Source organism: Pelobates fuscus, chromosome 7 (assembly GCF_036172605.1).
Source record: "Pelobates fuscus isolate aPelFus1 chromosome 7, aPelFus1.pri, whole genome shotgun sequence".
Taxonomy (NCBI): domain Eukaryota; kingdom Metazoa; phylum Chordata; class Amphibia; order Anura; family Pelobatidae; genus Pelobates; species Pelobates fuscus.
In genome coordinates this window covers 47,548,832-47,567,552 of record NC_086323.1, presented here as the reverse complement: position 1 = coordinate 47,567,552, position 18,721 = coordinate 47,548,832, and the positions used below count along the sequence as shown (strand labels likewise).

The 18,721-nt window shown below is 41.8% G+C and overlaps 1 protein-coding gene across 5 annotated transcripts in view; it reads left to right on the top strand.

Annotated features, from left to right (window-relative positions):
- Positions 1–12,999, top strand: part of SSBP3 (single stranded DNA binding protein 3) — a 40,152-nt gene extending 27,153 nt beyond the window's left edge. The window contains exons 5-19 of one of the 5 annotated variants that reach the window (XM_063428109.1): positions 195–284; positions 1,494–1,574; positions 2,675–2,734; positions 3,001–3,064; positions 3,149–3,225; positions 3,649–3,728; positions 3,826–3,874; positions 4,317–4,352; positions 5,075–5,129; positions 5,254–5,324; positions 5,760–5,838; positions 6,366–6,394; positions 9,875–9,976; positions 11,348–11,406; positions 11,528–12,999. In XM_063428109.1, coding sequence (XP_063284179.1) covers positions 195–284; positions 1,494–1,574; positions 2,675–2,734; positions 3,001–3,064; positions 3,149–3,225; positions 3,649–3,728; positions 3,826–3,874; positions 4,317–4,352; positions 5,075–5,129; positions 5,254–5,324; positions 5,760–5,838; positions 6,366–6,394; positions 9,875–9,976; positions 11,348–11,359 — 885 coding nt within the window. In that variant the 3' untranslated portion in view covers positions 11,360–11,406; positions 11,528–12,999. The remainder of the gene's footprint in view (positions 1–194; positions 285–1,493; positions 1,575–2,674; positions 2,735–3,000; positions 3,065–3,148; positions 3,226–3,648; positions 3,729–3,825; positions 3,875–4,316; positions 4,353–5,074; positions 5,130–5,253; positions 5,325–5,759; positions 5,839–6,365; positions 6,395–9,874; positions 9,977–11,347; positions 11,407–11,527) is intronic. The other 4 variants (XM_063428111.1, XM_063428108.1, XM_063428110.1 and 1 more) reach the window with 4 other exon arrangements.
- The last annotated feature ends 5,722 nt before the right edge of the window (positions 13,000–18,721 follow it).

Here is an 18,721-nt window from a genome sequence, read left to right as displayed (position 1 = left end):
TCCTTCTAAATAAAAAAAATTCTTGTTGTGGTCTCTACCGGTCTAATTTTGTGTTGTTGTTTGTGTTTTTTTGTTTTTGTTTGCTTTTTTTTTTTTTTTTTACAGCTTTTCTTCTGCTACGTGTTAATGCGTCTGTTTTATTTCCTTTTATTCCTTTGCTCTGATTATATAAAGTAATGTCTTTATATCCACAGAGTGCAGCGGCAGCTCCTAGCCCGGTACTTGGAAACATTCCTCCAAACGATGGAATGCCAGGAGGACCAATCCCACCGCCATTTTTCCCGGTATGAACGCCAACTTTGCATTTTGTTTTTCTTGCACAGAGTCTTCAACGTGATGTGCTTACGTCCTGCTTTGGCTAGGAAAGAGAAAGTGATCTTCTGAACATGGGTTATTTGTGATGTGCATATTACGAATTTTAGTGCAATACTTTGTGACTCTAAATTGGTATCTCATGTTGCCGCCATTCCTTGAATGGATTTAGCGGGCGTACAGGTGCAAGGAAACACTCCTTTTGTTGTACTGCTGGTAATTAGGCCCGCTTAACAGCATAATTATCAATGGAATTCATGTTTAGAAAAGCTGTTAAACAAATGCTTGCTGAAAGGCCAATTAATGTCTGTTAATTAAAGCAACTGCTCATGTTAACTAGCTATGATGTTGCTGGCAACAGGTTAAAAACAAATTAAATATCTTCCACTGCTAATACACACTGGAGACCTGTTACACATACATTGTTCAGATTTGACCCTAAACTCTGACAAGTGTAAATTATACAGAAACATGTGTTGCTAATCTCAGCCTTTTTATTTAATGTAGAATTGCTTTTTAATAACATCACAAGTACCAGTAATGATATTGCAACAAGGGAAAGAAAAACTATTCTTTTTTTTTTTTTTTCCCCAATAACTGTACAACATCTCATTTTGAATACATCACATTACAAGCAGTGTTAGTCAGAAAGTTGAGGGTCATTTTTGTATTATATTTGTAAAAGGAAAAAAGATGCATCCACTTTAGCCTTCATTTGGTGGGAGTTTTTTTTAATTTGTATTTATAAAATCTATAAATCTCTATATTTCTATATTAAGAGTGCCTAGAGTAGAATAATGAGTAGTAGAATTGAGGAGGGAATGGAAAGCATAAAATGAGAGGTGCGGTTACCGTTACCTGTACCAGTCTCCTTCATTGTATAGTTTCAAGATTTTGCAAATTATAATTGGTTTTCTATAATAAATGGAGTCAAGTAAAAACACCCCAAAAAAACAAAACGACAAACACTAAACAACAAAACTTGTATAAAGGGACAGTATAGTAACCTAAATCACTAGCTTAATAAGGCAGTTTAGATCATGCCTCTGAGGTCTTACTGCTAATGTCTCTGTCATTTAGGAGTGAAATCATTTCTGTTTCTGTCCATGCAGTCCTACCCAATAATCACCACTGCTCTTCATCCATTCCCTTACTGATGTTTTTCTTTTGTTTTTGTTTAGCAGGGACCCCCAGGATCTCAGCCATCGCCCCATTCACAGCCGCCTCCTCACAATCCAAACATGATGGGACCTCATAGTCAGGTACAGAAGTAGGACGCTAGTTCTAATACATTGACTGTTTATAGGAAACTGGAACCAAGACTAGAACACATTTGTTTTGCATTCCAGGATACTTGGATATACTGTAGAACACTAGCTGCTGATAAGCCACAATTCCCATTTTTCTCTGCCACCACCAAACAAACCTTTGCTAACCCATTGCCAACCCCCTCCCCTCCATACATAAATGCTTACTAATGCAAAACAATATTTAACCAAAGTGCTAAATTGTAATTTGCCCAGTATATATACACCTGGGCAAAGGTGTACCTTTTATGTAGACTGTAATTGGCTTCTCAACTAGTGTGTCACTTTGACAAATCATCCAATGCTCAGAGGTAATGTATAGTTTTATCTCTAGGGAAGCATTTCCTGCTGATATAATTTGATTACTTATACAGGCTGTGGTGAACACGGTATGAAATTATAGGGGCAGATTTTAGGAAGTAAGAGAGTCCTTGGTTCAATGACATACCTTGGGAGTGCAGATGTCTCCGCTACATTTTCCATGTCATTCTTTATTGTAGAATATCTATTCCATGTTGTGGAATTATACTTTTTTTTTTTAAAGGAGACCTGTTACGCATACATCGTTCAGATTTGTCCCTAAACTCTGACAAATGTAAATTATACAGAAACATGTGTTGCTAATCTCAGCCTTTTTATTTAATGTAGAATTGCTTTTTAATAACGTCACTAGTACCAGTGAGGATATTGCAACAAGGGAAAGAAAAACTATTCCTATTTTCCAATAACTTAACTCACTTGCAGATACAACATGCCAATTTTAATACCAAAAAAATCCCGGTGATATACACAATGAAAAACTTCACATTTGAGTGAAATGAAGTGGAGATTTGTCTTCTCTTTAAGAAATAAACATCAAACAAACCAGATGAATGAAAAAATTACCCTGAGAAGACAATACTGCAAAAGAGCTTTACAGAAGGATGTCACGTGGGAGCTAAGCACCACTGGCATCCTCTAGAATTACTTATTTTTAACAGAGAAGATGAATAGGAATGTCTTTGGGTATAAAAAATGGTTACTTATCTGCTGTTTGTTTTTTTACATATATACAGCCATTTATGTCTCCTCGATATGCTGGAGGGCCAAGGCCGCACATACGGATGGGAAATCAGGTATATCAACATAATCTTTAAATGGAATGCTGTGGAATTAGTTCTTTTGTTTTAATCAATACATTTATACATTCCATAAATGCCAACACAGCATACCCACCAAAGCATGCATCACTTGTTAACAATTACAGCTTTGTTTTATCTTAATACTGTGGGATCGGTAAAAAAAATTAAAGGATAATCTCCCAGTCCTCTGCCTTCACTCATTTTTTTTTTTAGATATTATATTTAATTCTTTCTGACCTTTTTATGTGTGTTCTTCTCAGCCTCCCGGAGGAGTTCCAGGATCACAGCCATTGTTACCAAACTCAATGGATCCAACAAGACAAGGTAGTTATTTAGAGGACCAGACCTTCTACTGTTTCATTTCCTCATTTTGCGTGTTTTAATAGCTTTTCTTTTTTTATTTCTAAGGACATCCTGGTATGGGAGGCCCCATGCAAAGAATGAATCCCCCAAGAGCAATGGGCCCTATAGGCCCCGGTCCCCAGGTACGGACAAGTTTTAAATAATCTAAAGAGTTTTTTACGCTCTGGAATCTCTATTGACCTAGAAACAAATACAGTGTGTGCACTGTGCTTGTTTAATAACCTTTTTGTAATGCTTTCTTTGTATTTTGTTAACTACCGTAAATGGCTTGCTAATATAAGAAGTAGGTATTGGAAAAAATTAGCTGCATCTGGTTCTAGTGCAAATTATTTTGAACAGAGTTTCTGCTCATGCCAGTGTCTTGCCCCAAAGGTGGAACCAAATATAGGATAATGATCGTTCCTATGAATAACTGATTGACATTAATAACTTTTGCTAACTGAAGAGTGAGTGATATTATCTGTGTATTTAATCCCATCTAGTTCTCTTTAACTAACCCTCTCTCATTTTCTTCTTTCTTTCTGGTCCTCCACTCGTTCCCCTAGTCTGATCCTTGGTTATCGTTGCAGAACTATGGAAGTGGGATGAGACCACCACCCAACTCAATAGGTCCAGGAATGAACATGTAAGGAGCTAATCTTGTACATTGGGGGGGGGGGGAGGTTTGCTTGACCTTTTGGTAGATTAACTAGATTGTATATTTTTATTTGTCCTATTTTTAGGGGTCCTGGAGCAGGCAGGCCGTGGCCAAATCCCAACAATGCTAACTCGGTAAGGGTTTCTCTTAAAACTGTCTACATTCTTCAAATTACATTTTATATTCTGCAATTTTTGATGATTCATTTTTATAAAGCGCTGACTGTTTTTGTTTTGTTTATCAAATCTTTTAGTGTAAAATGCAGCCAAATTTACAGCAAGTTAGATGAAGATGGTTTATTCAGTAAACTTAAAATTGTAGTGAATTGAGATCCAATTGCTAATTTTAGGCTCCAAAAATGGGTTTGGAAAAAACTCCAGCTTGGCAGCTCGTCTAATTAATTTTTTATTTATGTATGTTTCAGTTCATATTCCAATTTACTATAATGTTTTTTGAATAAGCCCTGTAATGTTTTATGTAAATACATTTCCAGGTCAGAATATCTACAGCGGAACATATCCTAAAATAGATGTAGCTGTGTAATTGCACTAAATATATCATTCATTTTGTTCATAGATTTCCTATTCCTCATCTTCGCCAGGCACATATGTGGTAAGTTAAGGACTTTTTCAGAGATACAATAGGATGCAAGGAGTATTTTTTGTCAAGCTAATATTGTCTGCTGTATTTCCCCGTCCACTATCTTAAAATCAGTCACTTGGCAAAGGGGATGTGTAAGGGTTTGGGCATCTGGCCGCTTTTGCCTTTTCTGAACAACTGCCTTAATAGATTTTCAGAGCTTGGGTACAAAATTATAACTTTTCAGATAATTTTGCACAGTGGTTTCCAATGTTGCCTGCGTGCTACTTTTTTTTTAAAAATAAATCCTTTAATCCAAACAAAATGTCCGAAATGAAAATCTGGACTTGTTTGGATGGGGGGGGAGAGGGGGACACTGATAACACATGTGAGATTGTATATAAAACAAAACAGATGAATTAGAAAAGTACTGCTGCTGTAGCAACAATATGGAGTGTTTAATTACCGGTATTTGAATTTTATGGAAGAACATTAGAAATCAATTTAACACGAACGCTAATATAATAGAATACGAATACTGCATTATGTATTGAAGAATAGTTATACTGTCTGTAAATCGGTGATGGCTAAACATGCACACCAGATTTTCGGAATCTGCTAATATCATGATGTTTTGTGGAGACTCAAGTTCCAAAACATTTGGGGTGTCAAGGTTTGCTATTGTGAAGTACACAATTGGTTTTTGAGGCTTTTCATTGTAGTTGATGTATACCTTACATTTATCTTGTTTATAGGGGCCCCCTGGTGGCGGAGGACCCCCAGGAACGCCAATCATGCCCAGTCCTGCAGGTGTGTATAAATATTTTGAAATCTCCTGGTTCTATCCTGATATTCCACTATACATAAGGGATTATGACAGTGACTCTGCTATCTTCATTGTTATTCTTAGTTTGTGTTGTCTTCATATTCACAGAGTCAACAAATTCGGGTGACAATATCTACACTATGATAAATCCCGGACCACCTGCAGGAAATCGTTCCAATGTAAGTTTATGCTTAATTCTGACCATAACATTGTGGCCTTATATGCAGTTAGTTATGTTAAGATCTTATATATTTGTCATGAATGATATAAAAGTTTTATATAAACACCGTTGGGGATATTTAGAGGTTACCTAGACTCAGTGATATTAAGACCATACACACACAATTAATTATACAAGTACTGTAAAAACAATTAAAGATAAGGGATAATGTGATGATAGAGACATCAAGCCATGTACATGCTACCAACATAACCATGGACACGGACTATGCCCCACTATAAGGACTTTATTAGCCATCAACAATCACTTACCAGAGTGTTGTCAGTAAGTGGTATGGTAATGGAATGCTGATGAACTGTGCCATATTACAGTAAATTACAATATATCACTGAATATGTTCAATGTCTATACAACTGCATATTTCTCTTCTTAGTTTCAGATGGGACCGGGATCGGATGGCCCAATGGGGGGCATGGGTGGAATGGAGCCTCATCATATGAATGGATCGTTAGGTAAGCGGAGACTAAGCATGCAAACTGTCCGTATGCCACCAACATAGTTTGACCAAATATTACTGCTCAAATCATTATGCAGCCATGTTCCCATCCACCATTTTTGATGTTGGCATTCTGTGCAAAGCCTCTATAAAGTAACAATGTTGCTAAATAAATGCTTTAAATCACCTTCATGTACAGTTGGGCTTATATTTACAGGTTGTGAGTCAGTGCATGTCTTTGAACTAACTCTGCTTTTATTGTAGTGCCAGGGTAGTTTAAGGGCTCACTTGTCACAAGGCTGTACTGCCATTTTAACACCACAAGCCAGCATGCTTTTTTGAATAGAGACCCGCTGTAGTCGGATGACATTCATATTCTTGCTGAAACAATGCCATAGAGAGTCCTAAAACATCCATGAACATGTTCTATCAATTTATTTTTTATTTATTTTTTTAGCGCTTTCCATGAAATGATTATAAATGTAACTGCGTGTGTTTGTTTAAGATAATATTTAACTAAAACAATACAATGTCTATTCTCAGGGTCAGGCGACATGGATGGACTTCCTAAGGTAAACGAACCCTTATTAAAGCCATTATACTAGTTATCCACACTGGATAGTATTATTAGTCTGCAGATCTTTGTATTGTGTTAATTCCAACACAGGGATAGAGCTTCAAATATACCTGATAATATCTGAAATCTTTACACCAGTATTGTATCCATATTTAACCAGATGTGACTATGTATGACTGTATCAAATAACAGTAAAAATAGCATTTAGAGTTTAAAGTCATACCCTTAGACCAGTGGTTCCCAAATCAGTTCTCAAGGCACACCTAGCAGCAGGGCCAGTGCAAGGATTTTTGCCGCCCCGGGCGAAAAAAAATAAATTGCCGCCCCATTCGTTCCGCCCACTCATGCAGGCTTACATACACTGACCCGTACACATACGCTCACACTGACCCCTCTCTCTACACACGCTGACCCATACATACACACACACACACACACACACACACACACACACACACACACACACTCATAAAGACACACTGACCCATACACACCTATACATACAGACACACACACACACACACACAGTCCCATACATACAGACACACACACACAGTCCCATACATACAGACACACACACACAGTCCCATACATACATACAGACGCACACACAGACACAAAGTCCCATACGCACACACAGACACAAAGTCCCATACATACACACAGACACAAAGTCCCATACATACACACAGACACAAAGTCCCATACATACACACAGACACAAAGTCCCATACATACACACAGACACAAAGTCCCATACATACACACAGACACAAAGTCCCATACATACACACAGAGACACAAAGTCCCATACACACACAGAGACACAAAGTCCCATACACACACAGAGACACAAAGTCCCATACACACACAGACACAAAGTCCCATACACACACAGAGACACAAAGTCCCATACACACACAGAGACACAAAGTCCCATACGCACAAACAGACACAAAGTCCCATACGCACACACAGACACAAAGTCCCATACGCACACACAGACACAAAGTCCCATACGCACACACAGACACAAAGTCCCATACGCACACACAGACACAAAGTCCCATACGCACACACAGACACAAAGTCCCATACGCACACACAGACACAAAGTCCCATACGCACACACAGACACAAAGTCCCATACGCACACACAGACACAAAGTCCCATACGCACACACAGACACAAAGTCCCATACGCACACACAGACACAAAGTCCCATACGCACACACAGACACAAAGTCCCATACGCACACACAGACACAAAGTCCCATACGCACACACAGACACAAAGTCCCATACGCACACACAGACACAAAGTCCCATACATACACACAGACACAAAGTCCCATACATACACACAGACACAAAGTCCCATACATACACACAGACACAAAGTCCCATACATACACACAGACACAAAGTCCCATACACACACAGAGACACAAAGTCCCATACACACACACACACAGACACAAAGTCCCATACACACACAAACAGACACAAAGTCCCATACGCACACACAGACACAAAGTCCCATACGCACACACAGACACAAAGTCCCATACGCACACACAGACACAAAGTCCCATACGCACACACAGACACAAAGTCCCATACGCACACACAGACACAAAGTCCCATACGCACACACAGACAAAGTCCCATACGCACACACAGACACACAGTCCCATACGCACACACAGACACACAGTCCCATACGCACACACAGACACACAGTCCCATACGCGCACACACAGACACACAGTCCCATACGCGCACACACAGACACACAGTCCCATACGCGCACACACAGACACACAGTCCCATACGCGCACACACAGACACACAGTCCCATACGCGCACACACAGACACACAGTCCCATACGCGCACACACAGACACACAGTCCCATACGCGCACACACAGACACACAGTCCCATACGCGCACACACAGACACACAGTCCCATACGCGCACACACAGACACACAGTCCCATACGCGCACACACAGACACACAGTCCCATACGCGCACACACAGACACACAGTCCCATACGCGCACACACAGACACACAGTCCCATACGCGCACACACAGACACACAGTCCCATACGCGCACACACAGACACACAGTCCCATACGCGCACACACAGACACACAGTCCCATACGCGCACACACAGACACACAGTCCCATACGCGCACACACAGACACACAGTCCCATACGCGCACACACAGACACACAGTCCCATACGCGCACACACAGACACACAGTCCCATACGCGCACACACAGACACACAGTCCCATACGCGCACACACAGACACACAGTCCCATACGCGCACACACAGACACACAGTCCCATACGCGCACACACAGACACACAGTCCCATACGCGCACACACAGACACACAGTCCCATACGCGCACACACAGACACACAGTCCCATACGCGCACACACAGACACACAGTCCCATACGCGCACACACAGACACACAGTCCCATACGCGCACACACAGACACACAGTCCCATACGCGCACACACAGACACACAGTCCCATACGCGCACACACAGACACACAGTCCCATACGCGCACACACAGACACACAGTCCCATACGCGCACACACAGACACACAGTCCCATACGCGCACACACAGACACACAGTCCCATACGCGCACACACAGACACACAGTCCCATACGCGCACACACAGACACACAGTCCCATACGCGCACACACAGACACACAGTCCCATACGCGCACACACAGACACACAGTCCCATACGCGCACACACAGACACACAGTCTCATACGCACACACAGTCTCATACACACATACATGTTATTCTCCCTCCCCCTTGTCCTCAAGTACATGGCAAGGGGCGGGAGCGAGTGAATGACACGTCCTTGTGCTGCCACCGTGCTTAACTGGGAGAGGGATCCTGACTTAGCAGGCTGTGGTGAATGCCGGACCGATGTTCTACCGGGCGCTAGTCTCCAAGTAAGTGCTCCCTAGCGCCCGGTAACGCGGCCGCTGCGGCCCACTATATATAATTCATCCCACTTGATAGGGGGGCGGCCAGACAAGCAGTAAAGCCACTGCTGGCTTCCCCCCTAAGTAGGCGGCTGTCTGCTTAGCCCATAAGACGCACCAGCCCTGCCTACCAGTCCAGGATTTAGGAATTACCCAGTTTTTATGGGAAAGTAAAAAACTTTAGATTTAACGGTGTAATCCCTAAATTCTGGACTGGTAGGGGTGCCTTGAGGACTGGTTTAGGAGCCACTGCCTTAGACTATATTTCACGTTTGTGAGTCCACTAAAAAGAAAACTATATACCGGTCTGGAGTATGCCAAATTAATAAGAACAAATTGGAAGACGTTCTCTAAATTTGAATATTTAAAGATGTATATTTTGTAGATATTGTGATTTCTGTGAAAATAATATATATATCTTTTTTGTAATATCCTCAGAACTCTCCAAACAACATTAGTGGCATTAGCAACCCCCCAGGAACACCTAGAGATGATGGTGAATTAGGAGGGAACTTTCTTCATTCCTTCCAGAATGACAATGTAAGCCTTGAGTGGAGAAGGGAAAAAATACCATTATTAGAAGCCTCTGTATACACCTGAAATTCTCGTCATGTATAGGCATCGCTGTTACAGAGATGGGATGCCCTATTTTTACAAATACCTGTGTTAGAATTATAGAATTTACATAGGCTACACATTCCAATGCGGTTACCCCTATATACATAACAAAGAACCGGATGATGTGCTGTGTATGTAAAGCTTCAATATTTAAATCATAATATCTATAATACTGTAATTAAGGATATTGGTTGGATTTTTATGTTGCCCCCGCACAGTGATACCTGTCTCCTCTACATCTTTTACACACAGGATTTTAATGACTACCCGAGACTTACCTGGCATATTTTGGTTTTGTCGCCTCTGTTTTTGGGATCCACCAGCCAGTAGAGTAGTTTTTCCAATTTTTTTTTTTTTTTTTGAGGGTTCTACCTTAGAGCAGTTTTTTGGCTAATGCAACAGTACTGTGGAGGTCCATTATAATTCATTTTTTTTTTACCAGATGGATTATTTTTATGTTGGTCTCTTTCTATACTGTGCTATTATAGTTTAGAAAAAAATATTGTAGTTCTTTATATACACTACTATGATACACACTACTTTTTTTTTTTTTTTGCTCTTTCATCTTTAAAGACAGAGAAACTCCTTTAAAATCACAGTTTAACCTTGCTGCTAAAACAGAGCGCTAGGATTTGACAGCTGATAAAAGTACTAACTAAAGTGATTAAGCTACAAGTCCTTTAATACAGGTAGGGAGTCCCCCTGCGGTTTCTGTGATAACCCAGGGGACAGACTCACAATTTAAGGCAAACCTCTTTATATGTGTTGGAGACTTTCCTCCTTGTAAATGGTATATTCATATGAATTCCAATCCAGAAGATGATAGATACCTACAGCAACGGGCAGACAAGGTCATGATTAGATCTCTTGAAGAGGACTTTTCTTGCTTGACAGAGTTGAAGTTTGTAAGATATAGCTATAGATCATTGTGTTACCCTATAGCGCTGAATTGTAGGAGATTGCAATAGATTATGAAATAGTTTTATGTGTTTTATGTGCGTCTACAAAAAAAACTGCACGTCATATTTCCACTGTAGTTTTATTTTAGAACCTGTAAAAAATGTAACACTGCGTATATTTACTTTTGATACAAATACCGCAACACCGTAAAGGCTCATCTACATGTTTGTTTTTGTTTTTTTGTTTTTAACAATGCATGCCTTTTGCTTCTAAACCAAGTGTCCCGAGTCAAATGTGTTTTTGTTACCAACTTGTCTCACACTTTGACATGGAGTTCACTTCAAGGGAAACTGAACCGCTTCAAGAAATGCAAAATGTTTTTTTTTTTCGCAGTCCCAGTGGTAGCAGGCAAAGATTAAGAGGGGGGAAGAATGTTTAATTAACTCAGTCATGTAAGTTCTGCATTAAATAAACGTGCCTTGTATTGCAGTAATGGCTCCTTTCCCATAGTACGAGTAGAAGTGAAAAGTGAGCTATTTGTTCCCTCCTGATTGCATTTCTTCTGTCTTTCAGTATTCGCCCAGCATGACAATGAGCGTGTGACCCAGTCTCTTCACCTAGAGACCACACTCAACTCAGCTGCTGCTTTGAAGGTCACAGCAAATAAGGAGGATGATTTGCCGTTGCAGAGGTGCATGGGACAGCCCCCACCCCCACCCCACCCCGCTCCCCTGCTTTTTGGTTTCATGCAATAAAAAGGGGAAACTTTTTATTCCATCAAACAAGAATGACAAAAGGTCAAGACGACGAGGCAATCCTTCCTCAAGGATTTAAACTTGTGCACAGAACTTTTTACTTCCCCTTTTGTCAAATTTTTTTCCCCTTCCACTATTCCCCTTTTGCAACAGAATGAAACTTCGAATAACGGATCTGATTGCTGTGTCCTTTTTTCAATGTTTCTATGTCTGTGACGTGATATTCAAGCAAGAATAGCTGATATAGGAAAATTGTGTCTCTAGTCCTTATTTTTTTTTCTTTTTCTCCAAATTAACTGAGATTTTCAGTTGCCCTTCTCCCTCCAAAGAGTTCTTTTGCGCAGTTCAAGACGTGCTCCGAAAAAAAAATGCAGTCGTATTTCTACAATGTGCAGAGAGACTCTTATTTGAACTGTACAGACTGAAAGACTGCTCTCTTTACCTCATGGAAGACAAGACTTGATATTCTGGTTAAACACCTAAGATTTATTTTTTTCCCCCCACCTTTTACTCTACCCCACAAAAACAACAATTTTAAGTAACTTAAAATTCCCAAGAGTGGAAGTTCTCATCATGTGAAACCAATGCCTTCCCGTAGGACTGTGCAGTCTATGATTTTAGAACTGAATGGCAATATATATTTTTAACCGGAATTAAAACACATGTTTTATTCTGTATGATCTTGGCTCTAAGAATGGATTTTTTTTTTTTTACGATGCCCATAAGGATATGGGCTCCAAGAACCTCGTTTACAGTCCTGCAAAGTCCTTACTCTGAGTTACCACTGTTTTGTTTCCTATAACAAAATCAGGCAATAGACAACACTGTAATTTGTAATTATTATTTTTATTTTTCTTCAATAATTCCGCCTGGGTCTAAATGAAATGTGTTACCTAAACTTTAAGTTTCACTCAAAATTTGAATAAAAGGGACATTTTTTTCCTGCACCCATTTTGGGCTAGGTTTGTATGGGAGTTCGCTGATTTACAAATTGCAAGGACATTTTTATTTTATTTTTCTTCTTTTTATTTTTAAAGACGTAATAACTTTATTAATGTTGCCTGATTTGGGGCATTATTATTGTGCTTTATTTGTCAAGATTTAGCTGGAAAGAGGGAAAAACACAATTCCTCTCAGGACAATGTTACAGAAGAAATTCAGTATGTATTTGAAAAGGGATAGTTAAATTATTGTCTCTTATTACGGGACAGCCTGGTCGAAATGGTTCATATTTTTTTTTCTCCCTCCATGCTGTAATAAATTTAATAAATTTAAACACTCTGATTTACAGTTTCGTTCCTAAGTATCTTTTCCATTCTATCATTCCAATGTATTTAAAGGAAAACTGTCATATAGTATTTGTCTATTATTTTGAAATGCATACATATATGTAAATACCCTTTTGCCTGTTGGAAAGCTATCCTTTTATGTTAAATAATAAAGACAGTTTTCCTTTAAAGATTTAATGATTTTATATTAAATATTGTGCAGGTGTTCAAGAATGTGTTATTTATAACTGAAAAAATGGGGAAAAATAAAAAAGTTGCAAACTATAAATGTAGAATATATATATACATTTGTTTATAGTACAGTAAAGTGGATTAGCCATCAGTACTGTTCTGTATATACAGAACAAACCTCATGCAGTGGTGTACAGTGGATTTAGTATTGATTTGTATAGAATAGTCTTAAGTATGTGGGAAGGTATAGAACATAAGACTGGGCAACCCCTTGTTCTTGATTTGGAATGTTGAAGTGTCAGTACAAATACCTTGCTTATGCAATATTGGGCACTTTCTAGTCCTTTAATATTTAGACTTGATTGACCTCCCCACCTTTGTGGTATATAGCCATCCTTAATGTCACCACAAATGGTAAAGGAAGAGGAGTGGCCATTCACCAAGACTTCCTACACTTTTGCACTGGATTCATTAGGAGACACACTGTAGGCGCTATAACAATTTCACCTCCTAAAACTGATCATGGCCGGAGTTCCTCCATTCAGTGTTAAATAATTTTAACATACACGCGCATTAGACCTCCCCATAGGAAAGCATTATTCAATGCTTTCCTATGGGGATTTCGGCGACACTGGAGGTCCTCACATAGCGTGCGGATGTCAGCGTCGTATAACACACTTTTCGTATTCTAAGTTTAACACTAAGTAAGAGTCCCTGGCCACTCAGTCTTGCCTCCACTGGATGTGTGGTAATGGCAGAGATTACACGCTTCCTTCTAGCCATACCAATTCAATTGTCGCTGTGATAGACTGAAAGCGGTCAGCTGACCATCTCTGCAAACCACAGCTACCCACTTCTGCTCTGGCTAATGCTTCCTCATTAGCTCAAGCAACACAGAAGGGGTTAAGCTACTGGGGACTCTCGTTTATCATTTAAAACTGTTTAACGCTGAATGGAGTGATGGTGCCAGGGAACTCTAGACAGTATAGCCACTTCAATGAGATGAAAATGTTAAAGTGCCTACACTGTCTAACCACTAAGATATCCAAGGAAACTATATTTTGGCCTTCAGGTCCCAGCCTTGTAATTGCAGTAACATTTTGATGCTTCACTGATGAGCTGAGCAGTATGTGATTGTATTTATAGAACCACTCACTACAGCTCTGTGTCTGATGGCCCTGTCTTAAAAACTGGAAGTCTATCTGGTGACCAGAGACTGCTCCTTCTTCAGCCAACTTGTCCATCCTGATGGGCATTTAAAAGCTGAGAGTGATGGGGAGAGCTTAGGCCAGCATTTGAAGCCTATCGCTGCTGTCCGTATGGTCAGTACTGATAATGACGAAAGAGAGGGTGTTCTCAGGGACTCAAGAGAACACTTCTTCTTTTTTTTGTTAAACCTCCAAAATGGTTTGTCATAATTGGGAAACTGTATTAATTGACAGCATAACCACTACAGTTTTAATGATTGCTACTTAGAATGCCTATTTTAATCTTTGCTCTCATACTGTTTGCTTTCCCATGCTCCCCTAACCTAGGTTATCTGATACAGATCCAATTTTTGTAAACTTAAAGGTAAACTACGGATACCCAGACCACTTCATCTTATTGGTCTGGGTGCAGTATTCCTGTTCCCTTAAAGGGATTCTCTAGTGCCAGGCAAACATTAGTTTTCCTGGCACTGCAGGACCCTGTAGTGCCCCTCTCCCTCCCATCCCAAGTTGCTGAAGGGGTTAAAACCCCTTCGGTGACTTACCGGAGTGCAGCGCCGATGTCCCTCAGCACTGGTCAGGCCCCGCCTTTTCTCCTCTCCTGCCGACATCAGCCGGCGGGGGAGACCAATGCTTTACTCTGGGGATTTCGGCGACTCTGGAGGTCCAGAGGAGGTCCATAGCGTGAGGACGTCAGCGTCGTATAACACACTTTTCGTATTCTAAGAACACGGAAGTCACTCTAGTGGCTGTCTGATAGACAGCCACTAGAGGAGGACTAAATCCTGCAATTTAAATATTGCAGTTTATGAAAACTGCAATAATTACACTTGCAGGGTTAAGGGTAGTGGGAGATGGCACCCAGACCACTCCAAAGGGCAGAAGTGGTCTTGGTGCCTGGAGTATCCCAATGTTTACATTGCAGGGTTAGACTGCCTCTATCCTAGTCTTTCACAGAGTTAAACGCTGTGCAATGACACTGGAGTTCATCCAGTGTCTTGCAAATCCCATAGGAAAGCACTGGACCAATGCTTTCCTATGGGGAAAGCCTAATGCGCGTGGCACTTGACATGCATGCGCATTAAGTTCCCACTCACGCCTCCATCAGTGGAGATGGAGCCAGTGCCGAGGGACCTCAGCGATGGAATCGGTGAAATGTTTAAAGGGTTATTAAAGGGACTCTCCAGTGCCAGCAAAACAATCCGTTTTCCTGGCACTGCAGGTCCCCTCTCCCTCCCACCTCCCATCCACGGTTGCTGAAGGGGTGAAAACCCCTTCAGTGACTTACCAGAGGCAGCGACATGTCCAACGTTGCTGGTTCTTCTTCCGCTCACGCTCCTCCCCTCACGCTCCTCCCCTGATCACGCCCGCCAGTGGGAGAGACCTAATGCGCCTGGGCGGCAATGCCACGCAGGCGCATTAGACCTCTCCATAGGAAAGCATTGATAATGCTTTTCAATGCTCTCCTATGGGGATTTTAGCGACGCTATAGCACAGAAAACCTGTGCTATAGACCAGGAAGTGCCCTCTAGTGGCTGTCTAGTAGACAGCCACTAGAGGAGGAGTTAACCCTGCAAGGTAATTATTGCAGTTTAAAAAAACTGCAATAATTACACATGCAGGGTTAAGGGTAGTGGGAGTTAGCACCTAGACCACTCCAATGGGCAGAAGTGGTCCGGGTGCCTGGAGTGTCCCTTTAAACACTTTGATTTCCGTGTGGCACGAAGGGACAGAGGAACATGTAGTGTTAGGAATACAGCTTTGTATTCCCAACATTATAGTGTTCCTTTAAATGTATTTCTGAAGACGGGCATAAATAAGTAAGTTTATCTGAAATGGAGTTGATACAGTTTAAAAGTTGTGAAGCCCAGTAAAGAATCTTGTTTTCTTGGTTTTTTAAACTTTTTCTGGATTTCAAAATTGTTCATTCAAGAAACGGGGCTCCATTTAATTTTGGTTATTGTGCGGTTTTATTTGATACCATAACCTTGTCCTCCTCTTTCAAAATACAACTGAGAAAAGCCAGATGTGAACCCCAGAAATAACATTTTATTTTATATTTTTGCATTGCATACAGTGAGTACATATGTGCCTGAGGTACTCCAACGGCATTCCTCTGGCTTCTTATCTCGCTTAACAAACCGGGTATTGGAGTAACATGCACTGTTTTATAATATAAGAAACACGCTTAAGATCACATATTGTAAGAACACATGTTCAGAGTAGATCAGTCAAGCTTTGTTTTTAAGGGTAGTCTAAACATGTTAGATGATGTGGATTTAAGTAGGTTAAATATCAGGCTTTTTTCCATTTAAGGAGAATGTTTCACGGTAGCGGTTTATGTTAACCCGGTTGAGTACAAGATTTTAAGGGTTTAACTAGCATCCTGCGTAGCTGTTCAACAGTATGTGCATATGTGTAACACAGATTATTATAGAGTGAGTGGCTTTTAGGGTGAGCAGGTACAGTATTACCAGTGATATAAGCCCCTGGGGCGCCCCAATGTGTCATGGAGTATGTGTAGGTAGGGACATGTAATCAAAACATGGATTATGGTGTAACATGGAATTAAATTAAATTAGCGGCATCCTCAGCGCTGATATGAGTGCAACACAAGGAGACATGTCCTAAAGATTGCGGGTGCCGCGGTGACCTCAGCCGATGCCTCGGCTCAGTGCTCTGGGATAGTCTCTGGATGTCGGTATGCAGGTAAGGCTCACCCGCTGGTTTAGGGGGCCCGCTTCTGGGTGGTGAAGGAGAATGATGTGTGATGGATGCCGTCCTAGCTCCCTTGGCAACAACCGGTCCCAGCTTGGGGCGGAACGTAGATTCTGGAGGGTGTCCGACTCTTGCCTTGGGTCTCTGTTGCGGTAACATGTCGCCTTCAGCTGGGTCTTTCGCGCTGGGTTGCGGCCCCTCATGTAGCCTCGTCTCTTTCTGCGCCATTTTTGGGCTCTGGTTGCTGGAGAGTGTGTGCCTGTGTTGGAAGCTTGCCGGCCCCACCGTGGGAATGTGGTTAGCAGGTTTGCTTGCCTGGGCTTGCTGCTCCCTGAGTGCTATCCTCTCCCAGAACTCTGCGAATAGCTTGTCAAGAAAGTCAGGCTTCTCTGCAGGTCGGGTGCACGTGGCGGCGGCCATTTTGCAGGAGTTCACTTCTTCCTGTCGTTGATGGAGCTCCATCTTTGGGGCTTGAACAGGTGGGTATTCTTTCAAGATTTGACCGGGATAACCCTGACCGGTCCGGGGGGTGGGGGGGTGGTGTGGTGGAAATAGGGTGTTTGTGCAGCTGCCCTTCCGATGCAGGGCTGGGGAGATCAGCTGCCTCCCCCCAGTCTCCTCACCTCTAGGCCGCGTCTAGCCAGCTCAGGCTCCCGGTCTCCGAGGAGCGTAAGGAAGGTATCAGGCTTGTCACCAGGTCGCACTTAATTCAGTTAGTGCTTCCCGGTTTGGATTCCGTCTCGGGTTTGGCGAGTAGCGGCAGTAATATGGCTCGTTAGACGGGAGCCCAGCTTGCATGTGACCGCTCGTCTCTTTGGCTTGGCCCCACTCCCCCAGAAATAAACAGTTTGACAATGCTATAACGTACACCCTGTGAACTAGTATGAGGAATTTTATTAAAGGGATGAATTACTTAACCTTTAAAGGAGACTGTTGTCTCACTCTGCAGGTGATCGAAAAGAAAAAAACAAAATAATTTCCCCCCATATTTACCTCCTTTCTTATACTTTCCACAACCACTCCAGATGGACACTGATGTAGCCACTGTCCTATCCCTACAAATGCTGGAAAAGTACATTGGGCATGCCTGACTTATTTACACACACAGATCTCTTCACCTTGCAAAATCCTGACATTGTTAAGAGGGGGGGGGGGGGGGGGGGAACCTGACCACTGAACTGGTGAGATGCATGGTGCAGAGGCTCCTGCACTGCCTGCTGGATTTTGGGGCTTACGTCCGGTAACAAAGTCGCCACTAGCACCGCAGTGTGCTACCCAGCTCAGGAGGGCACTGAGGAACAAAACGAGCCTTCACTCCGACTTCTACTCACTCAGGAGCCCTGGGCACAGAGCTGCTGGCGTTAAAGCTGGTGAGAGGAGGCCATTCTCCCTGCTCTTGGTATAAATCTGACATCCTACTCCTCTACCCATCCTGGACCGGGAGGGAAATTTCCAAGATGGCTGCTGTCACTTCGCCCAATCAGTGGAGCATATCCCTGGCCCACAAGCCTCACTATGACCCCTTAGAATCTATCCTGTGGAGACTGGATGTAATAGTCCGGGACTTTTGGCTGAAGCTCCAGAAATCTTATACAACCTACTCACTCTGGGCAAATAAAGGTATCT